This window comes from Pseudorca crassidens, chromosome 12, assembly GCF_039906515.1.
Source record: "Pseudorca crassidens isolate mPseCra1 chromosome 12, mPseCra1.hap1, whole genome shotgun sequence".
NCBI lineage: Eukaryota > Metazoa > Chordata > Mammalia > Artiodactyla > Delphinidae > Pseudorca > Pseudorca crassidens.
In genome coordinates this window covers 77,599,245-77,625,126 of record NC_090307.1, presented here as the reverse complement: position 1 = coordinate 77,625,126, position 25,882 = coordinate 77,599,245, and the positions used below count along the sequence as shown (strand labels likewise).

Below are 25,882 nucleotides of genomic sequence, written 5' to 3'. Positions count from 1 at the left end.
TGGGCACCAACCAGTCCACTTTGCCAGCTGGCTGAGGAGAGAATTAGGCACCCTGGTTGGTCCCTGGAGGCATCCGCTCAGCACCCCCATCTCTCTTTGGGCCCCAAGCACGGGTCATCTGCGTCCTCCCCGCCCCCAGGGACCCTGAGTCTTCCGACCTTGCTCCATGACCCCGTGTTCCACCCCGCACATCCTCAGGAACTCCGTCATCCGTCAGGCCCCTCTGGGTCAAGCACACGCCCCAAACAGGGAAGAGAATCCTAGCGCAAGGCTCCACGAAGAGCTCAGGGTAACCAGGCAACTGATGACAATAGCCAGAGGCGCCCGCGAGCGGCCGAGCTGGCTTTGTGTGTGACATGTACACCGTACACGCATTGTCTCGTCCCAACCTGCAGCAGCCCCGGACTCAGCTGGAGATTTGCATAACCCCCTCCCCGGTTTCTCCAGGCGCTTGTTAAGCTCCATGTGTGCAGGGTCCTGGGAACCAATGGGAAGCCGGGACCTGGCTCTGTTGCTGAGATGCTAAACCAGGGGTGGGACCTGGCCGTCAGCCCCTGTCACAGGCTCCGTGAGCTGGCATGTTCTCCCAACCTAGGGCATTTCATCAGCCCCCGATGTCCCAGGCATGAATGTCAGTCCCTCTGAAAGGGCTGCTGTTGTTATTATCTAAACCTCCAAGTGTGATGAGCCCACATTTCTCAAAGAACCTTCTCCCACGTGCTGGAGGGAAGCAGGGACAAAGGTCGATGAGGGCAGACAGGAAGTCCCAAATAAGGTGGTCTTCCCCAGTGGCCTGGGCCTGCGCTTGTGTGTAGGGATATTTGTAGTGTCTCAGGTGCCACGTGTTTCTCTGGGTCCTGATGATGTTTCTGGAAGGGCAGCCTCTTGGCATCAGTAAAAAACCATCAACTTCTAAAAGCCCGTCTTTGGCAGGGACGGCACTGGGCATTTGGCGCGTCAGCGGGAGGAAGCCATTTGACAGATGGGTAAACTGAGGTTCGAAGGGTTGGCGCCACGTGCCAGAGCTGGGAAACCCCGCGTGTCGATCTGATTCCAGAGTCCACGGATTAGCTCTTCCTCCCTTCATTCACGTATTCACTTAAGTTGAGTGCCAGCTGCGGCCAAACCGTGCGCCAGCCCCCTCCTCTCTACACCACACCCCTCACCTCTCACCCATCCCCAGCAACTCACCAATTAGACATTTGGAGGAAGGCCAAGAGGTTGGCCCTTAAAACATCTCTTGGGAACAAGCCCAGGATGAAATCAGCTCCTCCGGGGCCCCCAGAGGAGGAGTGGACATTCCTTTAGGGGCCTCCAGAGCCGCACACTGTCTCCTGCCAACCGTCCCAAGCCTTGGAGACAGCAGCTTTCTACCTGGGCAGGTGACCTGGGATTCCCAACCAGCTGTGCCCGTGCCCATTGGCCAAGTGGCCACCAATAGTCACTGGGCTTCCAAACGTTAGAAGCCACCACCTCCTCTGCCTTTACTTGGACTGGCTGGTCACGGAGGAAGAAGGGAAAGAAAGCAAAGAGCAGACTTGCAGCCTGGAAACCAGAACATTCTTTTTTTTTTTTTCCCCCATGCATGCGCCTTTAATTTCTCCCTTCCCGGAGCCCACCGAGCCTTTGTACTTTTGCAGTTGCAGCTGTTTTTATTTGCCACCGCTGCTGTTGTTTTAAAAGGTCTGTTTTCACATGGAATGTTATCCAATTAGCAGAGCAGTGTGTTGGCTTAAATAAACACTTGGGGGGAGCCGGCAGTAGGGAGATGGGATGGCGGTCGGCGTTGGCAGGCAGCGCTCTTCTCTTCTCACTGGTAAACAACCACAGCTTTAACTGGGGAGTCGTGCCAGTTAACGTCTCCGTTCTCACTTCTCACTTTTGTATGGTGCCGGGGGAGAGGGGGGCGTGGACACAGCCCCAGGCCCACCCCAGTTGGGGTAATGCTGAGAGAGTTTCGTAGGGGGGTCCCATCAGGCCTCTCCGCACCCATGGCCTTCGCCTTGCAGATTCCGCTGAAACAAGACCAGTGGTGGGAAGAGGTGACAGTGAGCAAGGCAGAGCTTCTTAAGGCAGGGACAGCCACCTTCTCGCTGGGTGCCCAGCCACGGTGCAGGCGCCGTAAACGGCGATCGCCATCAGACTAGCGGTGGGTGGTGTGCGCTCCACACACAGACACACACACAGCTTTGCTCATCTGAGTGCAAGGAGTGCATAGAGTACAGCCTCCCAGGGGCCCCGAGGGTGTGCAGCCAGGGTCTGAACGGGACATGGCCCATGGAAATGAAGACTCCGTGGGCTGTGTCCTCCCTAGACAGCCCATGTTCTAGAAAGGCAGGGCGGCACAGTGGTTAGCAGCGTGGCCTGTGGAGTCAGAGCTGCCTCCTTCCATCTCCGTGAACGTGGGCAAGGGGCTTCATGTCCCCACACCGCAGGCTGTTCATGTCCACAACCGGAAATGATCTGCGCCTTGAGGCAGCCATGAAGATTAAGTGGAAAGCCGCGTGCCAAGCACTCACCACAGGCCGCGGCGCAGGGCACCAAAGGAGCAGAGGCAGTGGAGTGTCCCAGGCCCCACGGGGCAGAGGTGCTGTGCTTTGAAGCCGAGGTATCAGTTGCTTTTTGTCTCCTGAAATGTTAACTGGCCACAAATCCAGGAATTGGGGTGCTATCCCCACTTGTCTGTGTTAGGTGTGTGCGCTCGTGCTTGTGTTTTTTTGGGGGGTTTTTTTGCAGTACGTGGGCCTCTCACTGTTGTGGCCTCTCCCGTTGCGGAGCACAGGCTCCGGACGCGCAGGGTCAGCGGCCATGGCTCACAGGCCCAGCTGCTTCGCGGCATGTGGGATCTTCCCGGAGCGACCGGGGCACGAACCCACGTCCCCTGCATCGGCAGGCGGTCTCTCAACCACTGCGCCACCAGGGAAGCCCGTGCTTGTGTTTTAAGTGCAGGTTTTCCCTAGTTCCTATCATCAGGGCCCAGGGATAAAGGAAAACGTGTTTGAATCCTGAGGCTTGCATTTCAAGGCATGGATTTGCCCTCAGCTCCACGGCATTGTAAGTCGGAGGGGCCCAAGGTGCTGAGTGGAGGCCCACAGCTGAAGTTAGCAGTATTGTGCAAAGAGCCCCACTTTTTCTGGGGACCAGCTCTTCCCCAGTGGAGGCCAGAGGTAGCTGGAAGATTTGCTGGGAGCTCACTTACAGGAGTCGGGGAGCATTGGTACAGGGACAAAAGTGATCTCCCCCTTAGAGCTCAGCATGCTGTCCACAAGGAGCCGATACAGAACGTCCCAGGGCAGCAGACTGTCCTCCCAGAATCACAGGCCCCTGTTTTTCACCCCCCTCGGCAGAGAAGGGGCTGAGCCCCCGGCAGCCCCAGCTGGGCCGCGGCTCCCTTTCCCCGGGCTTGGCTGCTGTGCTCTGAGCCACGTGGTCATTCTTGGCCACACTTCCTCCAGGATTCAGGGGCACAGATGGTTTAGGGCAGGTTGGCGGCGTCCGTGTTCAGGTGGATTTGGCATCCGCCGAGAGATGCGGCCCTCCCACTCGGCGAGAGACAGCAGAGGGGCTGAGAGATGACCTGGACGTCTCAGGACAGGAGGCCTGGCCTCAGCCCAGCCCGGGAGCCATGGCCCTTGGGATGGGAGTCCTGCCAAGGGCATCACATGGGCTTTTGTTGCCAGGAGGCAGAAGCCCGTCTTCCAGAGAGAGCCGCAGAAAGGTCAGGCCTGGCACTGAGCTGGCAGCCTTCCGGTGCCTTCCCTGTTCTGGAAAGGTGGCTGCCAGGCCTGGGCACAGTCTAGCCAGCACTGGAGGCCAGGGCTCTTGGCGCCCACAGTTGGTGGCTTAGGTCAGAGGAGATGAAAGAGGTGTGTTTCCAAGATAGCGGAGGCGGAGAACCGGGTGATGGGGCAGCTCCAGACTCCGGCTAGACCCGCTCAGAGTAGCCCTTGTCGGGCCTCACGTTGTCTAAGACCTGCTCTCTGAAGGGGGCAGTCCATCTGCCCCGGGTCAAGGCAGAGGGACTCCAGGCGACCATCTGTGTCAGCAAACAGAACCTAACCCCAGATGGTTCAAGTGAAGAGAGATTCATGGAGGGCTAAGAAGGGCTCGGGGGGGCTCGCCAGGGATGTGACCCACCCCCACCAGGGCCAGTGGCAGTGGGAGCTGTCGCCACCTTAGGCTAAGGGACCTTGAAGGGACAGGTGAGAGCCTGAGCTGTCAAGGAGGGGCTACCGGCAGGAGCTGTGGTCCTGGAGGGAGGGGTCCAGGGAGAAAGTCTCCCGGCCTCTCTGCCCCTCCCCCAGCCTCTCACCGCCGCCTCCCATTTGCTCATCCTAAATGGTACCCGAGGCCAGCGAGCCCTGGTTATGCCCTCCAGGGGAGGCAGCTCTGAAAGCCCGGACAGGGGGTGCAGGGGAAGATCAGGAATAACCAGCACGGGCCCATTGGGTGATGAAGGAAGTGGCCCCGAAGTGGCCGGGGGGCGGGGGGGACCTCATCTTCTACAGCATCCTCCTCTTTGCCAAACCAGTGTACCCTTAGAGTTCCATTCTAGACCTTCAGGCTTCGGCAGTGACCCAGCTGGGCGATCGGGTGTTAGTGGCACAGGAGACTCTTCCCATCCCAAGGTCCCAAAGTCACGCATGTTGGGAGCGGGGCCTCCTGTCCGTCTCTGTGCCGCACCCAGGACTGTGTATGTGTCAGCTCTTGTCCTAACCAAAGGCAGAGCCTCCCACTTGTACAGGACAGGACAGTCGTGGGCGAGACGTGCTCCTTTCCCTGCTGCCCTCGTGGGCTGAATCTCAGGGGTTGGAGGAGCCAGGGCAGTACATCTAAACCAGCCCTCCGTCTCCAGCCGGGACCAACCTCAGCGTCCCTCCCAGTCTGGAGACGTGATTTCACGACCCTCGGTGAAGGTCTCGCTCCATGGTTCGCCCTGCAGAAATTTACCGAGCACGCTCTGTCCTGAGCTCTGTGCCAAGGGTAGCCAGGATAGAGGCCTCCCTCCGAGGTTCAAGGTCGAGCCAGGGAGCCCGGCACACAAGCAGGCATTAACGGGGCAGGCGTTCTTAAGGAGGCTGGGGGCGCAGGGCACACAGAGGGCACCTGGCTGCAGTCTGTACGAAGGGAGCCCTTCCGAGGCTGAGAGGGATGTTACGAAGGCCCAGGGATGGAACACATAGAGGCTGAAAGGAAAAGTAAGGAGGAACTTGACCTGCATACCAACCTTGGCCTCAGCTTTCCTTTCCTTGAAATGGGAGAATGATGTCTGTTCTCATGAGTAGGTTGAGGTCAAGTGCTTAGAGTTCTCTGGAACCCAGGACATCTCTAATCTGTGGTATGAAGGCCCTTGGATGGCAAGGGAGGAACACAGGCAGCAGAAGCAGGATCCGGAGAGAAGCAAAGGGCTGGGAACAGCTAACTTTCCACTTCCTCCATTGCAGCGCCCGGCACTCTGTGGAACCCCGGGCACCCCGAGACGACCGCAGCCCTAGAGCTGAGGTTCAGGAAGTCTCTGTCTGGGGAGAAGGTGGTGTGGGTTTCGGTGGAGTCTAGTGTAGACACAGACCTGGGAGGAAGCTGCTAGAGGAGGGCAGGCCAGAGAGGCCGGGACTGTGCCTGGAACCTTCCCCTGCACTGGCCCGAAAGCCCCAAGGCCCTGGGGCTGTGTCTCCCCGTCACCCTCCCCGGGTCTCACACATAACAGGCTCTTTGCATGAAGCACCACTACTCGGAATTATCCGAGGCCAGTTTTAGCCAGGAATCCTGGCTTCCTGCCTGCGATAGTTTGGGGCTACCGCATTCCAGCCACTAGGGCTGGAAACACAACCTGATTTCCTATTAACCTGAGGGGACTAGAACCGGGAAGGGTAATTGTGCTATTTTTGGAGATTCACACATTGTGCTCTAACCTCAAATACAAAAGAGCTTTTGTACCCTACTTACCACTCTCCCTGCTCTTTAGCGTGATAATGGGAAGTTGAGGGCATACATCATAATAACAACAGCCAACATTTAGGTGAGAATTATCACGTGCCAGGCAGTGTGGCGTCAGACTTAATAGTTCATTGAATGTGCGCATCCATTCTTTGCTGCTGCCTCTCATTTTACACGTGGGGAATCTCAAGCTCAGAGAGGTTAAGCAGCTTGCCCGAGATCACACAGCTTGTAAGCGATGAAGCAGGGATTTGAACCATAGTAGCCCAGGTCCAGAGCCCCCAGTGTTAGTTGCCGTGCCCCCTCACTTCTTAGAGTGAAAAGCCCTTCCAAAGAAGAGATGAGAATTTGCAAGGGGTGATGTCAGAGAGAGGCTGGGAGAGGGAATTTTTAGCAACTCCTATAATGAACAGAGACCGCTCCAGGCTTTGTGTGCCACAGGGATGGAGAGTGGGTTTCCAAGGGTAAGAAAGAAACACAGATATGACGGCTGGAGTTGGGGCATCTCGCCTGGACTCACCTGCCAGGCTCCAGTACCCCCTTGTTCTGACTCTGACTTAGTTCCTACCAGATGCCACCTCTTGGCCGCCCCCATCCGACCGTGTCCCCAGAACCGCAGCTCCTCAGGGACCCTGGCACCAGGATGGAGTACCCGCCATGCCAGACTCCCGACCAGTTTCACTCCCCGCTCTTAAAACCCCAGCTCCCCCAGTCAGGCTGTTTCTCTGCCTCACCAGCTGAGAATGCGTGTGTTTTAAAGCTCTGAATGGGCCATTCCGGCTTGGAGTCCAGATGCATTTTTATATCCACATGGAAAAAAAAATGCAGAGGCTCTGCTGGCAGTCAGAAAGAGTTTTTTAAATTAACGTTTAAAAAAAAAACAAAGAAAAGAAAAAGTTTCCTGCACCTGGCCCTTCTCAGAAAAGCACGAAGGAGAACAAAAGCATTTCTTTAATTTGGGCCCATGTCTAATTTTTAAAAGACGCATGTCCCACCCACCTCGCACCGGTGCTTTTCAGATGTAGCCGTCTATCAGATACCTACCCTCTGCCACCCTCGGGGCTGATGGTATGTAAGTCTCACAGTTAGCCCCATTTTACAGGTGAGAAAACTGAAGCTCATGTGGGGGCAGTTGGCTTACCCAAGGCCACTGTTGCCTTCCTAGGCTGCTGTAAGAGACTGGGTGGCTTAAAACAACAGAAATGTCTTCTCTCACAGTTCTAGAGGCCGAAAGTCCAAGATCAGCTTGTCAGCAGTATTGGTTCTTCTCAGGGAAAATCTATTCCATGCCTCTCCCCTAGCTTCCGGCGACAGCCTGCATTCCCTGCTGTGGATATCACTCCAGCCTCCTTTGTCACGTGCATTCACCCTGTGTCTTCACATGGCCATCTCTTGTAAGGACACCAGTCACACTACATCAGGGGCCCATTGTACTCCAGGATGTCCTCGCCTTAATTTAACTGCATCTGCAAAGACCCTGTTTGCAGATAAGGTCACAACCTGGGGTGCCAGGTTAGGATTTCCACATCTCTTCTTTTGGGGGATCCAGTCCAACCTCTAACAGTCACAGTGCAGATGAGGCCAGAGAGGGACTGGTTCCAATCCAGACCCCTGGTTATACACTGCCTCTTCACAGCATCAAAGAAGCAAGAGGGACAAACCCCGTGGTGCCTCTTCTCATAGCAGGTGGCGCTGCCTGCAACCCAGAAGCAGAGACCAAGACGCCACCACTGGCCACTGCTGCTCCCTGGTGCTGACAGCGCCTGGGAGCCCGCGCCTTCAACCTAGCACTAACCCGAGGCCTCTGTGCCGAGAGAAATTGCAAATGTCTGTGGTGGCAACACCACCTTCACGAGAAGTAGCATCTATTGAGCAGTTACTGTGCGCCCCCAGAGTGTTCTGGGCATTTTGCATGTTAACTCTTTGTCTTCTTCTGTAGAACCCTAGAGGATAGTGCCGTTAACATTCCCATTTTACAGATGAGGAAACTGAGGCCAGGGAGATTCATTTAACTTGCCCAAGGCCTTGAAGCTAGGAAGTGCAGGACCTGCCCTGCCCAGGCAGGGTGGCCTCAGAGCCCAAGCTCCTGGCTACCAAGTGCAGTGACCTCTGTGTACCTCAGGGGTGTTTTGGGAAGAGCCCCAGCACAGAGCCAATTTAGCTCTAGACCTGGTGATGTTTAAGAGGGAACTCACTGGTGCCATATGAATCCATTTGTAGGAAGTGTCCAGAACAGGCAAATCCACAGAGACAGAAAGTAGACTAGTGCTTGCCGGCGGGCAGGGGGAATAGGGGTGGCTGCAAATGGGTAGAGCGTTTCTTTTGCAGTGATGATGATGAAAATGTTCTAAAATAGGTATGGTGGTGGTCACACGACTATGAATAGACTAAAAGCCATTGAATTGTAGACGGGTGGCTTCTGTGATAGTGACTTGTATGTATGGTGAGTTATATCCCAAGAAAGCTGTTACAAAACAAAAATCAAAAAGAGGGAAGTAGGCAGAGTGCGGGGGGGCGGGGTCAGGAAGAGTGAAGAGCGGGAGGCAAGAGCATGCGCAGGTCCCAGGCCGCTGAGCCCGGGGCGGAAGCCAGTGGCTGGGGCACCACGGCAGTGCGGTGGCCAAGGGAGCCTCAGCGGAGGCCAGCAGAGAGAGATGGGGGCCAGAATCCCCAGGACCCGCAGAGGACGGTGCCGCCCAGTGACAGTGAAGGGCCCCTGTGGTTGTCATCGAGGGGCCGGATGGGCTCGGCTTCCTCAGAGGCACTGCCCCTGGCAGCCGGGTGGGAGGCCAGCCGCCTAACGGGGTCGCCGTCCCCAGATGGGATGGAACACGGGAGGGAAGCCGGCTGCCCGGCCCAGGCACCAGTCACAGCCCAGAGAGCGGACGTATTGAGCACACGGCCACTTGCAGCACTGTCCCTGGGCACGTAACCCACTAATGGAATAGAAGTGCCCATCAGCTCCCTACACCCGCCCCGGGAAGCAGGTGTCACGGGGCCAGAGCTGGCCTAGGTTTGCGGTGCTGGCGGGTGGGAGACCAGGCTGTGGCGTCTTCCGGTGGGTCTTGGCTCACGCGCTGTGTTTCGTTCCAGAGGGCCTTCAACGCCCTGTGTCACAGCACCCACCTGTACGGCCGGAGGCTGGTGCTGGAGTGGGCCGACTCCGAGGTGAGCCTGCAGGCCCTGCGGCGGAAGACGGCCGAGCGCTTCCACGGTAAGAGAACTGCCGTCCGCCGGCCGGGCTGGGGGGCCGGGTTCCTGGACCTCCCTCCGTCTCCTTCACATCTACCCTCCGCCATCCATACGCTTCTCTGTGCCAGTGGGAGGTGCTGACACGAGTGGGTGGCATTGGTGGCCTCCATGCCCTTTTGGTTTCCCAGTCAAGTCAGGTCATTGGGAGGCCTGGCAGGATATCGGGGAGAGGAACAGCCTGGATGAGGGTGGTTATCCCCCCGCCCCCCCTCACTTCCTGCCTGGTTGCTGCCGGCTGGCTGTCATTGCCCCCAGAGGCCACAGCTCACATGCAGTGGCTCTCTGCACCCAGCACTCTCTGTCCAGGGTCCAGTGGCTGACCCAGGGACCCCTTGCCCCGATTTCCCTGCGCCTGCTACCTGTTTACTGGACCCTCCTCAGTTATCCAGTTTGAGCGCCTTCCGCTTCCTGCCCGGGCCCCAATGGTCACAGGACCCAGCCCCACCTCTTATACACCTTGGTGGCCTCACACAGCCTCGCCCGTAATGCAGTCCATCTCCAGAAAATACTTAGCCCCTGCCGTGTCCCAGTACGAGGAGTGCCGCGGTGACCTCGGGGGGCTTTGGGTCCAGAAGGGCCTCCCCGCAGAGGTGGCGTTTGTGCCCACAGGAGGGTTGCCCGGGGTTGGCATGAGCGTGACACATCGAGAAACGGGGCGGCCAGTGTGTCTGGGGAGGGCAGCCAGAGGCCTCACACAGGCCTCGCCTTCTCTAGCACGTTGTCTAGAAACAGCGTGGAAGCCCTTTGACTCTAGCTCCACCTGCCAAACCCTTCAGAACACACCCCCGTGCCCACCCCAGCGGCCCTTCCTGCCTAATCCTTCCCCACCACACCTCCCGTCCAAACGCCAGGCAGGACTCTGTGTCTTTGCATATGCCGTTCCCTGTGCTTAGAATGCCTTGCCTCTCAGTTTTGTTTTTCTCTTTTTTTCCAACCTGGCAAGTGACTATCCAGCCTTTAAGGCCCAGCTCAAATGACACCTCCTCCAAGAAGCCTTCCCTTTCCCCACCCTCCACCCCCAGGTATCAGTAATGGCTCCGTCCTCTGCTCTCCCACCTGTGTTTCTAAACCTCCTTGCCACGTCGTCATGTATTTCTTTTTTTTTTTAATTCTATTTACTTATTTGGTTGCACCGGGTCTTAGTTGTGGCAGGCGGGCTCCTTAGTTGCAGCGTGCACGTGGGATCTGGTTCCCTGACCAGAAATCGAAACTGGGTCCCCTGTATTGGGAGCATGGAGTCTGAACCACTGCTCCACCAGGGAAGTCCCCGTCCTGTATTTCTTAACGATTCTTCTCCTCGCTGGACTGGCGCCTCCCGCAGTGTGGAGAGCGTGCCGTCGTGTGCCGTCATGTCACCTCTGTCACTGTGATTGGTTCATCTCCGGGCCCCCGTGCCAGCCTGGACCAGTCCGAGGCTGGGGAATACATAAGCAAAGGCGAACGAGAAAGCAGAGCCGTCAGGGCTAAGTACGCAGTCGCAAGCACACAACTCAATAAGCCCCCAAATCCTGCTGTGCAGGAGGAGAGCCTGTCCTTATCGACAGCCATTGACCAGCCTAAATGCACCCATCGGCAAATGTTTGTGTAAGGGACTCTCCCGGCCCCCTGCCCCCCACCCACCCGCCCCGCGGGGGAGTGCAGACTCAGCAGTCCTGCCCTGCATTGGAGAGTAGCCTCCTTCAGTAAACTGAGCTCCAAAGACAGCATTTACTGCCTTACCCCAGCAGAAAGCCTTGGCTGGAGGCGTTTCTGTGGGATTGGCTGTCTCCCCCTATCAGCTGCAGGCCGAGGCCCAGACAGGGGCAGATACAATAATAATATCAGGAAAGACAGCAGGTTGTTTGCATACATCTTCCCATTAATGCCCCAACAGCCCCGTGAGGTGGGCCTGATTAGCCCCATTTTGCGGATGACAGAACTGAGACCAGCCGAGCACTAAAGGGACTCGTGAAAGCTACTGTTTATTAAAGGCTTCCTCTGTGCCGGGCCGTCCTCTGTATGTGACACGCGTTGTCTCTTTCATCCTCACGGCAACCCTTCCAGCCATGGGCACGGCTGTCTACATTTAACAGACAGAGAAGGAGGTTCAGCCGTGTGCCCAAGACATGAGAAAGCCTGGAGAGTGCACAGCTGACATTTGAACTCTAGGCCAGCTCTAGAGCCCTCTGCTCCGCCCTGCCACAACCCCACGCATGGCATTATAGTAGCAGATGCCACTTGTAAAAGCCTTGGGCCTCCGTTAGATCTAGGGTGTGTGTGTTTACCGCACGGCCTCCTTCCTCCTGAATCATCCAGACCCTGAACCCAGGATGTACAGGGTCCCTTCCCGAAATGGAGGGGATGAATACCAAATCTAGTGAGAAACATAGCTGGCGCTTTAGAATTGACACCCTGCGATGTGCGTGTTACCTTGTCCCCATTTACAGATGAGGAAACCGAGGTGCAGAGGTGACAAAAGGCCCCACCAAGGCCAGCGCTGGGTGTCAGAGCCCAGCCATGTGTTTGCACTTTTTTTTTTTTTGCGGTACGCAGGCTTCTCACTGTTGTGGCCTCTCCCGTTGCGGAGCACAGACTCCGGACGCACAGGCTCAGCGGCGAGCCTGCCATGGCTCACGGGCCCAGCCGCTCCGCGGCATGTGGGATCCTCCTGGACCGGGGCACGAACCCGTGTCCCCTGCATCGGCAGGCGGACTCCCAACCACTGTGCCACCAGGGAAGCCCCTGCACTTCTTTTGAGTCCCCTTGAGGGGACATTCCCCCCTCCCTCAGGTTCTGGAAGGGGCCCCTGGCTCTGAGCTAACCAAGTGCGCAGAAAGGGAGCCCTGAGAGACCCTCCCCGGCACCGCGGGTGGATGTCAGGGTCCCAGCAGGGAACAGAACTTACCCCAGGCCTGCCATGCAGAGGTGGGGGCAGGGGGCAGAGGTGAAGGGGCAGCAGGAGGAAGTGATGCCCCTGGGCTCCAGGGAGAGCAGGGGCCTTGGGGATGGCCAGCTGGTCCCCAGGTTTGGAGAGATGCAGCCAGTGCCAGGGCCCTGAACCAAAGCAGGGAGGGAGCCAGGCAAGATATGCCTGCATCCCGCTCGCCCCCCTCTCTGCTCTGCTCTCCTCCCAGGTCTCGCGTTGGCCCATCCGTCAGCCAGAGGGCCAGGCTCCCCAGTGACGGCTCCTTCCAGGGGATGGAGTAGGACAGGGGAGGGATTGGCAGCTCCAAACAGAATATCCAGCGTCTGTGGTGACCCACGAAGGTCAGGGCATAGGGCGGAGGTCGGGGGGTGTTTTCTGGGGGGCGGGACCAGCAGTGCCTGGCTTGGCGGGATGTGTTCCATCCAGAAGGGTCACTGGCAAACATGGCCAAGTGTCAGACCTCTAGCTGGCCTCACCTGTCTGGGGCGTGAAAAGGCAGCAAAGAGGTAGCCTGAAAGTTCGGGACCCGAAGAGTCTGAAACAATTACCTATCATACTTATACAGCACTCTTTCCAAACCAATATATAATCCTTAGAAAACAAAAGGATGCTATCCAGAGCACAGCAAGATGTGAGACAGGGATTTTTAACCCAGAATCCATGAAACCTTGTCTTCATGGGCCTTAGTCTAGGGCTGGCCTCAGAGGGGCTGTGAACACCCAGAAACGGTATCATCTGGTGCGTGTGTGCACGTGTGTGTTTACCTCTCTGGCAAGAGGATCTTTGTCGTCATCAGATTTTCTATCAGGTCACGGTCCCCAAAAAGTTAGTTTTAGGAGGAAGAGCATCAACTTTGGAATCATCAAGTCCTGGATTCTGTGGCCTCCCAGCTGAGTGTCCCAGGACAAGTCACTGTGCCCCTGGGGCTTCCGTTTCCCATTTTGCAAATGGGGATACAAGGGTACTGCCTTATGGGGTACTGGTGAAGATGGTCAGGGCAAAAACGAGCAGCACGAGCTGCCCTTTTTTTTTTTACCCACACAACACCCCTAGGAGGTAGATGCCCTTAATCACCCCATTTTACAGCTGAAGGGACTGAGGCACGCAGAGATGAAGTAGCTTACCCAGGATCACACGGGCAGTAAGAGGTAGAAGCAGGGGTTGAACTCGGACAGTCTGGCTACAGCGTTCCATCCTTGGGGTGACTGCGCCCTGCATCCTTCCCAAGTAAGCAGGACACCGCGGGGGGAAACAGGGTAGACGAGTCGGCCGAGAGCAGGTGCTCTGCAAATGTCAGCCCTCTTACCCACCCACCCCATCGTCTGCTTGATGTCTTTGGAGACGGGGTGCCCACGGCTGCCCTCGATACTCAGAATAGGGCTGCTGGCCCCCTGCCCTCCTGACTGGACCCTTTTCCCCGCTCTGCCCCTTCCCTGTGGTGAAAAATGCTTAGCTTGTTTGTGTTGAAATCCTCATTGTTCAGAGCAGCCAGGGCCCTGGCAGACTCCGAGGGCCGGTGGGATCCATGCCCAGCTCCCTCCCCCGGCCCTGATCTGTGCCAGGAGGGCACTCAGGGCTCAGGTGGAGGCCCCGAGCCCCACTTGCCCAGCCTGGGCACCGAGGCCACGACAAAGGGCTCCCTGGGGAAGATGGGCCTACGGCAGGCGTCTTAACCATTGGGCGGGAACCAGCAGGAAGCTTGCTGGGGACACCGTGGCCTCTGAGCTGCCCTCGGGGACAGAGCGGGGGTGGCCAGAGAAATAGAGAAGAGCTTTGGCCCTACTGTGGCCGGTACAATCAGAGTTCACCTCTGCCTCTGAGCTCCAGCTCCCCTGGAGGAGGCTGTGGGGATGGGGTGCTGGTGGGCCGAGAGCTGCCCAGGCCCTGTGACCAGCCCTTCTCTCCTGCATTGGTCCCTGACAAGCCTAGGTCAAGCCACACATTCCCCCCTCCCCCAGGTTCTGGAAGGGGCCCCTGGCTCTGAGTTAACCAAGTGCACAGAAAGGGAGCCCTGAGAGACCCTCCCCGGCACCGCGGGTGGATGTCAGGGTCCCGGTACAGCTCCATGTGCAGTTCAGGCCACGTAATACTAATTACTATTATTATTACCATGACAACTTTCATCTGTTAAGCCTCGCTCCACGCCAGGTACTATCTGTGGGGCTTTCACAGGTATTAATCCTGCAGAATCCTGGGAGGTAAATACCGTCATTATCCAGACGAGAAAATTGAGGCACAGAGAGGGCAGATGATTTCCCCAGGGGCGCCCAGCTACTAGTGGCCGAGTCAGGAGTCAGACCTGGACTTTTAGCCATCCTGCTGGCTTCATATGAGCAGCTAGGCACCGCTACCCCTTAACGTTCCACCCTAGTGTGTGTCCTCATGTCTGTTCTGTTACCTCAGGTAAGTCACTCGGCCTCAGCTTTGTCATCTGTACAGCGGGACTAGGGTGCCTACCTCATAGGGGAATTGGGGGGCTTACAGGCGATGAGGTCTCTAAAGCTCTCGGTGCACAGTGAGAAAGCAGCAAGTATTACTTATCCGCCCCTCCCCTGCAAGGCGCGAATGCTTCTTCCTTCTCTGGGCCACCAAGAACACTCCCTGTTTTCCTTGCATTCCGGTGGAGCCAGGCCGAGGGAGGATGCTCTCTGGGTGGAGGAATGAGACATAAAGAAGAACCGCAGTTTTTAGAAGCCCGGACAATAAGGAACGTGTGAGAGAGAGAGGGAGGGAGGGAGAATGAATGAGAATGAATAGCCCGTCACCTGGGCAGTGCTCAGGACGGTACGTTTGCATCTGTAGATGCCACCTGTCCCCAGGCCTGGCACGTGGTAGGCTCTTAATTAGTACACAGTAACAGCAAGGGGGAGGAAGGGGATTCCTCGCTGGTAAAAGGGCGTGATGTCTTGCTTTCCGAGGCAGTTGTGGGAACTAAACACTCAGCGCCCAGTCTGGACGTCGCCACTTCTCCAGGCTCCCTGTCCGCGGCCAAAACTCTTTTCAAAGCCCCCCTCCCGGCACCCGCTCCCGGCACCCGCTCCCCAGCAGGAGGGTCTTCATTTCACCCACTGTCCCGGTATCAGGGCGGTCCTCAGATATTCCCTTGCGAGTTGGTGCTTACGAAATGCCCATCAAATGAAACAACCGAGGGCAGCTCTTTGAAAGTTGTTCAAAAAGCTGCCCTGGATAGGCAAAGCCCTTGACCCCAGACAGCGGTGCTTGGGCCGAGGGAAGGGCAAGGTGGCCCTCTTCCACAGAACCGCCCTCCCCTCTCCCCGTCCTCTCCCTGCCTTCCTTCCCGGCCCCCGGAATCAGCCTTGTCAGCTGCCGCTCGGCAGCCCCCGGCAGGTGAAGTGCTGTACTTCAGTGCCTCGGTGCGGGCGGGTGAAAAGAGAGAGCGCAGAGGGAAGAAAGAGGAAAGTCGGCCACTGGCTGTGTCCTTTTCTTCCCGAGCGTGTTACAAACCAGCAGGGTCGCGGCATCGCGGCATCGAGCAGCTTTCAGGGCCCTGGCAGGCCGCAGTACCTGCGAGCGCCGCTGACAGAGTATAATGGTACGGAAGCAACCCGCCCGCACAGCCCTCTGTTTTCCAGCGGGCACAGCTGGGGAGGCCTGGGCAAACAGGCTTTTATTGGGCCGGGAGCATGGCTCTGCTTCCCGGCATTGTCTTATCCCAGCTGGGAGGACTGATGGGCTGTGGTTAGCGGCTGCACCTTTCGCCTCCGGAGCTGGGAGCGCAGACATGAGCGGCATGGCAAGTGGCTGGCAGCGCCGCCGTCGCCCGCCTGCCCGCCCGCCCCCACCCTCGGCCAAACCAGGCCAGGCTGGGATGCGAGATCTGCCATCTTCAGGCCCAGACGATGGGCGCCTGTCCCATCGGTCACTGGCCTCCAGCACGGTGGCCCTCCTAGCCAGGAAGGAGGGAGCCCGACTCCTGGGGCCCTTGCCCCGTCGGCCAGGCCCCCGTGATTCAGATCTCAGCCAAAGTGTCAGAGCTTGTACTTTTCCCCGAAAGTTCCCTTGTGGCACCGCGTACCTCGTCTCCCTTGAACTTTGTGTTCGCGTGTGTGGGGGTTTCACCTCCCTGCTCCCCGAGAGGCTTTATCCTCCAGGGGACAAGGCCCTCTCCAGGCCCACTGCCTTGGCCCTGCATCTAGCGCAGAGTAGGTGCTCAGTAACAATCGGTGGAGTGAATAAACGAACAGACAAAAGTCCTGATCGTCAGAAGGGCCCGTTCTAGTGGAACGTCAGCTATGTACTGGGCACTGCAAGAGGGGCCCTGCATGGTGTGCAGCCAGGTGGCGCTAACCTTGACCCTCGAAACACCACTAGTCTGGAAGAGGCAGTTGTGTGCCTTCTTTTTAAAGGTGAAGTCAGGAGAAAAAGAAAACAGGAGAGAGCTGGGTCAAGGACATACTGCGTGCAGGGGACATTGCCAGGTGGTTTCATGCACTCTCACTTTAGCCTTGCAGCTCCTTAGAAGAAGTGCTGTTCCCATTTTTCTGAGGTGCAAACTGAGCCCCAGAGGGGTCTAGTAACTTGCCTGAGGGCACATAGCTCTGCACACTACGGAACAGCTCACCGTATTTAGCCACTCCCTAGACCCCCAGCAGTTCCTAAATTTCAAATTATCCCCCCTTTTATTGGATCTGGGCTCCACAGTCCAGGTAGGGCCGTGGTTACAAACTACAGCCCCACAGCCAGATTCAGCCTGCAGCCTACTTTTGTAAATAAAGCTTTTGGGGGGAACACAGCCATGCCCGTTTTTCACGTAGCGTCTCTAGCTGTGTCTTCGCCCTGTGAGGACAGAGTTGAGTAGCTGTGACAGAGACAGTGTGGCCTGCAAAGCCCTAAAATATTTACTATCTCCCCTTTTACAGAAAAAGTTTACAGCCCCTAGGGCTTGTGAGATGGCTGCCCTTCTTTTGTCTGAAGCCATGGGTGGCTAATTCCTCCCACATAACCCCCCTTTCTCAGAGAACGTACAATTCTAGAGGCATCATAACACCACCCGCATCCTCCCAGCTAGAGTCCTCTGCTTAAAAATCCCCAGCTCGGGCTTCCCTGGTGGCGCAGTGGTTAAGAATCCGCCTGCCAATGCAAGGGACACGGGTTCAAGCCCCGGTCCGGGAAGATCCCACATGCCGCGGAGCAAGTAGGCCTGTGCGCCACAACTACTGAGCCTGCGCTCTAGAGCCCACGAGCCACAACTACTGAGCCCGCGTGCCACAACTACTGGAGCTCACGCGCCTAGAGCCTGTGCTTCACAACAAGAGAAGCCACCACAACGAGAAGCCCATGCACCGCAACAAAGAGTAGCCCTCGCTCGCCGCAACTAGAGAAAGCCCACGTGCAGCAGCGAAGACCCAGTGCAGCCAAAAATAAATAAATACATTTATTTAAAAAAAAGAATCCCCAGCACTTCCTGGAACAGAAGCCGCAGTGCCTTGCTTCCCACTTCATTCATTCACTCACTCAATTCTCCATTGATCGTCTAATTATCCAGCCTTATTCAGTACTGAGTACAAAGCGGCAAGCAAAAGAGAAGGTGCCTGCCTTCATGGAGCTAGTATTTGAGTGGGAGAGATGAATGATTCAAAAAAAAAAAACGGTAATAATGAGAAAGTTATGGTGATCGCAAGCCCTGTGGAGGAAATGCAAAAAGATAACATCATACACTCAGGAGTGTGAAGAGGGAGGAGAGATTCCAAATGTGGTGGTTGGAAAAAGTCTTTCCGAGGAGTCAGTGTTTCTGTGTGATTCAAAGAAGCCAGCCAGCCCAGGATCTGGGAGGAAATCATTCCGAGCAGTGGGAGCCGCAGGTGCAAAGGCCCTGGGGCAGAAACATGCTCATCGCAGGCCATTGTGACTAGAGAATGAGTCCAGGGTGGAGAGTGGTTGGAAACAAAGCTGCAGAGGCCAGAAGGGCTCCCTGGTGGGGTCTTGTGGGGTGGGGCAGGGAGCCTGGCGTTATGCAAGATACAGTAGGAAATCCCTCGAAGATTTAGAAAGAGGAGTGCCATGGCCTGGTTTACACTCCATCCCTCATCCTCGCTGCTGCATGGGGCATGCATTGTAGAGGAGTAAGAATATGGAATAGGAGTCCCACTATGGTCGTCCCAGCAAGCCACGGCAGTAGTCTGAGCAGGGACAGAGACAGGAAGGGTGGAAAGAAGCCAGTGGATTGAGCATATGTGGTAAAAGTAGAGCTGGCCAGACTTCTGGGAAGCAGGAGGGAAATTAAGGCCAGTACAGAGATTTTTGCTCAGAGCGAGCCACTCACAGGATGGTGGTGCTGCGTGATGATGAGGCCCTGGAAGCTGGGAAGAGTGGGTGGGGGTGGGAGTGATCCGGCCGCATGGGGTTTGAGACACCTATTAGGACTCCCCATGGGATGTCAAGCAGATAGATCTATGAGTTGGGAGCTCAGGAGCGAAGTCTGGGCTGAGATATAAATTTGGAAGTCATCAGCATACAGATGATATTTAAAGCCTGCAACAGTTCACCAACCCCCCCCCCCATAACTTAATCATTCACAGGACGGCACACTTTCAAAAGACTGGGGACCAGGAGAGCCCATGATCCCCATGCCAGCCCTTGCAAATATGCCTCACTGATCATGGCCCTGAAAACATAATCATCGGGCTTTAAAAATCACACTCAGGAAAGTTCAAGCAAGTATGTGAAGTCACAGAAATTATTATTCAAAATATCCCTCTGCCATGGATCTTTCCAGCTACCTGGAGACAGAAGGTTCCTATAGGCTCCCCTCGCCTCGTTTTTATTCCTCCATTTGGGTGCCTTGCATCCCCTCCGTAAGGCTTTGCTGTGGCAGCCCTTCCTCCAGAGCTGTCAGAGGCTCCAGCAGAAGACAGGTGAGGGAGGGCTGTCCCGGATTGCCACAAAGGGTCCTGACAGAGGAAAGGTCACTATGGGCACCCGGGGCCACCCAGGAGGTGTTGCACCCCTGCCCCCTTGGAAGCGGGTGCCCGCCCCTGTCCAGGGTGCTGAATCTGTTCTTCCTTCTGCTCCCAGCCCTGTCGGTGGGTAGCAGCAGGAGAGAGGTTGAAACTGGCCGGGAGACCCACTCTTTGTCACATGCCCCAGGCCACCCCAGCTGATGCAGGCAGAATCGAGAGAAGAAAAGTCAAGAAGCCGGAGTCAAGGTGTCTCCTCGGTGGCAACTGCTAGCAATGGTGCAAATGGCTGAGCTGTGGCCAGGGAGCCAGGTTCAGAGAGCCGAATGCTTCTCCCTGCAGAGGTGCTAGGGAGGCTGGGGGGGCCTGGAGCAAGGTGGAGCAGGTATCCTTGTCCTCCAGGTCACCCCCTCCCACTCCTCCCTCCTTCCACCCCCCACTCCCCGAGCCTCTTTGAGTGGTGTTTTGGAAATATTTCCAAGCGCTTCGGCAATATCCTGCACACTCTCTCCCCCTTCCCCCGGGAGCGGCTGTCCGTGCGGGGAAGGTACTTGCTCCCAATCCTGCTAAATTGTTATTGACTTGTGTTCTCTGCGTTCTGCAAACATTTCACTCGGCTGTCGCCAGTGAGGCCAGGAATCCCTGCTAGGGCTAACGGGGAAGCCAGCTGTGCCGGGCCATTTCTCCTGCTCTTCCTCATTGATCATGGAATTAAACTGACAGAAGGAGAATTTCAGAGCAACTTGGGAGGGGAAGGGGCTGGGCCCGGATTGGATGAGGGTTCGGGGACCTGGGGACCAGAGTGCTGGAAATAGGGTCAGGAGGAGGGTGGACTTGCCTCCAGGGTTGTGGCTGGTGACCGAGGGTGGCCGGGTTTGTTTCTGAACTGTAGGCTGGCCCAGGCCTGAGAAACCCAAGGAAAACACACAGACGAGGAGGTTGTTATTACTGCTTCATGACCACAAGTGAAACTAGTGGGGTTCTGTAGACAGAGAGTAGAGAGAAAGTAAACCAGAGGCTGCACTGGTGAGCTGTCGGCTGAGATCACAGATCTTTATTTTGCATAGAAGATAAGGGGGAGAAAAAGTGTTTTGTTTTAATTAATTGTCTCTATTTTGCTATCAGAGGATTTGATCTGAAAGTCAAGATTATGGCCTCTCTTGAAAAATCAGGTCTGACCACCCTAGGTCCTACATTCACATAGAGTAGCTGGGGTCGAGTTACATGGGCTTTTTTTTCTTCTTCTTCTTCTTTTGCCGCAGTCCGCAGCCCTCCCTATAGTCGCCCACCCAGACCGTTTAACTCCATCACATTCGCACTTACAGATCCTAGTGCAGACAGCTTGGCCCCTCGAGATGATGTTACTGATTCTTTCTTTTTAGCCTCTACTCCCAACCCAGGGCCTTTGCCAAGAGGAAAGGGACAGGTAGTTAATGTCGACCAAGCCCCTAGAAATGGGGAGATCCCTCCAGGCCCGAGACAGGAGAGTGGGGCGGGGAGCGGTGGGGGGCGCCTTCCAGCCTCTCCTGGTTTCTTTTTGTTTTGTCCTCTGCAATGAGTCACCTTCTCCTGGACACTCCCCTGCCTCCCCGGCCCACACAGGCCGCTCCAGCATCTGTAACTAATGCAGACGCATGCAGCACCAAGCCCCAGAGCCCCCAGGCTTAGTGGCCCCACGGCCCTACCAGGGCTGAACCCACAATAATCCAGGCCGGGCACCTTCAGCAGCCCTGGTGGATGGAGAGCCGCCAGCCCGGCCGCCTGGAACTCCTGTGTGCCCTGGATGCCCAGAGCACAGAGCAAGAAGAACCCGCCAGGCTGCCCCGGGGCTTCCTGCTTCCCAGGAGCCAGAGTCCTTAGCACTGTGATTCATAACGGCTGTAGTCACAGCTGTCTCAATAGCCAGTGTCCACCCCAGGCCATTTGCATCAGAACCTCTGGGGGTAGGGTCCAGGTATCTGAGGTTTCCCAGACGATTCTATCAGGCCGTGGGTTGGGAACCAATAGCTTCTTGAAAAAACGGCTGATGCAGGCTCTGGGCCGCTGCCACGCGGCCTGAGTCTGTTTCACGCCTTCCCTGTTGAGAAGTTCCTTCTGAGGAGTCTGGGCTGGCATCCCCCCCGCAGGGTGGGCAGCTGAGCCACGGGACCACAGGCATCGCCGTGGGGTGACGGGAAGACCCTGGGACCAGCCTGATCTGTGCTCAAGGCCCCATTCGGGCGAGTCTTCCCCAAGCCCTAGAACAGCTGCTTATGCATCTGGAAGGTGGGGCAGTAATATCACCTGGCTCGTGGGAGACCTGTGAGTGAGTCCACACCCAGCCCATGCCTGGAGCCCAAAGAGGCTGGGCTCAAAGCCCGGGGATGCTGGCTTCTCTGCCTTCATGTACGGTCGGCCCCGGCTCAGCCTGCTAGGTTCCCAGTTTCCTGAGTACCGCCCGCTCTCTGGGTGTCCTTGGACGACACCTGCGTTGTTACTTTTAACATGACTCAACACCTCTGTGTGCACCCAAGCCTTATCTGTTGACTCTTCTTGTGGCGGGCACTACTGCCACGCCCTTTCTACAGAGAGCAACTCGATCAGATGGCCTGGGACCAGTGAGTGACAGAGCTCAGAGCCCAGCTCCACCCGCCCTGGGACCCCAGCATGGCCTCCGTGGCTGCTGGCTCAGTTTCTCCTTTGGCGGCAGTATCCCTGGCACCAGGCCTGGCACATAGTATATATTCAATGACCGTTTGCTGTGAATGACTGAGGGCTGGAACCCTCAAGGCCTGAGATCAGGAGAGCAGGTAACTGTTCCCAGTTAACAAACAGGAACACCGAGGAAAGGAGTTAAGAGGCTCCCTTAAATCCTTGAGGTGGCAGAGGTGGGCCTGGGGCCCAGTCTCCCGTCTGCCAGCCCCGAGCAGGGGCTTTCGGATCACGCCTGGTTCTTGGGGGACCAGCTATGTTCTGCAAAGGCACATCCATGAAACACCTCCTGGTACCGAGCAAGGGCCACGCGTTTGGTCTTAGGAGCCAGGCTGATCCTCTCTAAAGAGTGCCCTTTATTCTGTGATCATCTAGTGTGTGCCTGCTGTGAACAGAGCCCTGGGAGGCAGACCCATCGCGGTATCTGAGGGTTTTGCCCATGGGGGCTGCCAGCCTGGAGCCTGGGAGGCAGGGGGACCCAGGAGCAGGCAGCCTCACATGCCAGGCCAGCCCTCAGGGTGCCAGCCCCTCGCAAGACCCACATCCTGTGTCTCCAGCACCGTAATGTCCCCAAGGGTGGAGACTGCAGGTTGCTTGTGCCCCCCGATGGCCTGGGGCAGCAGGCCACTGAGTCCGAAGGCTGTGGTGCCTTGTCCCAGCCTGGAATCCCGCCCTCCACTCTCAACCCTAACCTCCTTCCTCTCCTCCCCTCGAGGGACAGACCGGAGAGAGGGGCCACCTGCTCCCCCTCCCCCCTCCCCCCCAGCCTGTTGGAGTCGCCTCAGGTACGGTTTTAACAGGGGAAACCTGCTACACGGGCCTGCACTTTACGGTTTGCCAAGGCCTCGCCTGCCCTTTGTCTCGGGGAGTAGCAAGCTCGGGACCTCCAGGAACAGCTAGAAAACACCCAAATAAACGAGACCTCCCATCTCCAGGGGCAACTGGCACACACCCCATCGGTTATCCTTAGGTGGGGACATGGGCCCAGTGTGGCCAGATCAGCCAGTTTCGAGAGAAACTAGAAATGGAGATTCTTGTGTAGCCTGTCTTGTGTTTACATATTAGTAACTAAGGGTTTTTTGAACGTTCCGTGATGTCAGCAAATCCAGATGGCCTTCAGTGGGCCTGCCGGCTGAGGCCTGCTTCATTCCAATTGGTCACCTGTAGACAATGGTGTCTTAGTTTGGGTTCCCTGGAAGCAGCCCCTGACCAGCTAGGAGGGGAGCCAGTTTGGGGGATGCAGTGAACAGCCCCACCATACAGGCCACAGGGACCCCTGAGAGCCGTGTGGCACCTGCCCCAGAACTGTCCCCTGGAGTCGAGGGAGCTGGGACATTTCTCCAGGGGCCTTAAATCTCCAACACTTCCAGCCTACCCTGTGCCAGGGCCACGTGTGCCCCTGTGGCCAGAGAAAGCTCCTGGCCCTCAAGGCGGGGAGCGATGAATACACCCCAGAGCGGCCCGCTAACGCCGTACGTGACTGTCAGGAGGGGGGCGCCCACCGCGGCCGCCGCATCTGTCGAGGGCCGGTACTGCCATCCCCATTTTATAGAGGAGGGAAGTGACCTGCCCACGCACTCTCAGTAACAGTACCCATTAACGACAGTAAGGGCGTCACCTTTCCCCCGCGGCTCCTGCGTGCCGGGCGCTGTTGTAAAGGCCTTCATCTGTGCCCTTCTAACGCCCTTTGGGACCCCAGGAGCTGGGTGCTGTTCAGTAACTGCCGAGACTGAGCACAGAGAGGGGAGGCCTCGGCCCCAGGTGGCTCAGCCAGGGGGCGGCAGGCTTGCCTCCGGGCCGGGCAGCCTGGCTACAGCCGGCAACGCCATCAACTCCGAGCCCGGCCGCCCCGGCCGGTCACAGCTGCCTCCTCTCAGGGTTCCTTTCAGGATCCCCTCCTCCCCGACCAGCCCTGAAGCTTTGCCCTGTCCTCCCGACAGCCCCCCGCCCGCCTGCCTGCCCTTGCCTTGTGCACAGGGCGCCGGCGCCAGCCAGGGACGGGAGAGAGATGCAGGCTGGCGTTCTGTCAAGGAATTAATTGAAAAATAAAATCATTAGATGGGAACTCCAGAAATGCAAAATGGTGGCTGGAGAGTGGGGAGGGGGATGGGGGCAGGACTGGGGGGTTGCTGGGGGACGGCTGAGCTTTTTGTCAAGTTAATTTCTTGGGTGTTGATGTTTGGTGACATTCACTTGTTGTTTATCTCCGGGTGCAGCTGTGATACTGAAAGAGAACGCACAGCTTGTTTCGTTTATTTATTTTACACCTTTCTCTGGTTCTGCATTATGTTTGTTCGGTGAAAACCCACTGAGGCTTTTGATGTCGGGGAGATGGGATTTCAGCAGCTGTTCCCGGCAAGCAGGGCGCTCCGCGTGCGGATGGGGCCTGTGGGGGGGGTGGTTGCTGGGTGTTGTCTGGTGGGGACTCGGGGCCCGACGTGTCCTCTGGGGGGCGGGGCGGTGCTGGGGGCCCCGGCCTGAGCCAGATACACCAGGCCCCAGGGTACCAAGCCCTTGGGGCGCCAGGCTCTGTGAGTGAACTCACTGATCCTTGCCGCTGCCCCGGGAGGTCGCGTCTCCACCCCCAATGTACAGACAGGCAGCCGAGACCCCGAGAATACAAGTGACCTGCCCAAGGTCACCGAGCGTTAAGTGGTAGAGCTGGGACCTCAGACTGTCTGACTTCTGGGTGTCATGGAGTCAGCTGGTCGCTAACGACTTGCCTGCCACTCACCCCACAGCCGTCAGTGGAGACCCCTGTGCCTCTGGTTTCCAGCTGGAGGAGGGGGAACCATACCTGCTTTGGCCTTGACCAGCCAAATCACTTCATTCACTTACTGGACAACTATTTATTGCTCACCTACTGTGTACCAGCCTTCCTGTGACAGCCCCTGCCCTGCTGGCACTCCCTGGCCTAATGGCAGAGGGACACATTAAATCAACCTCTGACATGAGCAGTAGTAACAAAGATGGTGGTCGCAGCACCGTCATGGAGCCTGACCAGGTGCTGGCATTGCTCTTTTCTCTCCTCAGTGCTCACCACAGCCCCAGGAGGTAGGCATTCCTAGTGGCCCCATATTACAGATGAGGAAACTGAGGCCCAGAAGGGCTAAGTCTGCTGCTCACAGCCTCACAGCCAGTCCATGCCTGGGCTGTGGGGTCAGTGCCCACTGTTCCTGAGCACAGTTACAATAGGTGCTGGGGACAAGTCAGGGGGCTCTGAAGGGCTTTTGCAGGAAGAAGGAGCCCTCACCTCCCGGGGAGTCAGGACGGCAGCAGAAGGCAGTCACAGAGAAGGGAGGGGTGGCGGAACAGCCCTGTCCCCCCACGTTATACATGAGGGGTTGAATCTCGGACGGGGCACATGCCCTGCCCAAGGTCACGCAGCTCGGGAATGGTCAAAGCCAGACGCAGTGGCCACACGCCCTGTCACCACAGGGTCCTGCGTGATCTTGGCCCCGCCCCCAGGCAGGGCCCCTCGGGAGATGCCACAGAGCACAGCACAGAGCATGCGTGGTTGCAAACTAGACCGTCTGAGGCGGAATCCAGGGGCTGCCACGTGTTAGCTGGGGGCGGGGGGGCGCCTCCGGTGTGTCTGCTCCTCTGCACCTCCGTTTTCCCACCCATGAAATGGGGGTGATGACACCAGCCTCTGGAGGGTTTATGAAACTAAGGTGAGACACCACTTGTTAAGTGCCCGTCCTGTGTGTTTCCTCTTCCAGCTATGTCGCCCCTCCCTCTGGGCCTCAGTTTCCCCAGTCGTGGTGCCTCTCTTCCCGCCACTCCGTTTGTTTGTTTGCTGTCCCGACAACTGCAGTTTTACTTTTTAAAAGTTACCCACATTGGTGCCCCTTTTTATTCATTCACTCAATCATTCGTTCATCCATTTTTTTTTTTTTCATTCATCCATTTTTATGTTCAACAAATGATGACAGAGCACTTACTGTGCGTTCAACCCTGGGACGGTCTCTCGCAGTCTGGCTCACAGTGTGGTGGAGCCAGGCCAGTGCAGCGCTCGGGATGTTCCGGTGACAGAGAGGCCCTCGGAGCTGGCCAGGCCCCTGGTGACCCTGGGCCGTGCTTCTCTGAAAGGTCCCCGAGGTGGGCTGGTGCCCGAGGGGTGCCCTGTGCTGGCCACTGGGGGCACCCGGAGTTCACGCCCCAGTCACCGCCTGCGCGG

At 57.2% G+C, this 25,882-nt stretch overlaps 1 protein-coding gene across 5 annotated transcripts in view; it reads left to right on the top strand.

Moving 5' to 3' along the window:
- Positions 1 to 25,882, top strand: part of RBM19 (RNA binding motif protein 19) — a 131,617-nt gene that overhangs the window by 91,805 nt on the left and 13,930 nt on the right. For all 5 annotated transcript variants that reach the window (XR_010933309.1, XR_010933308.1, XM_067700694.1 and 2 more), the window contains exon 23: positions 9,031 to 9,151. Coding sequence is in view for 3 of the 5 variants with exons in the window: in XM_067700694.1 (XP_067556795.1) it covers positions 9,031 to 9,151 (121 nt within the window). In the remaining 2 variants the exon portion in view is untranslated. The remainder of the gene's footprint in view (positions 1 to 9,030; positions 9,152 to 25,882) is intronic.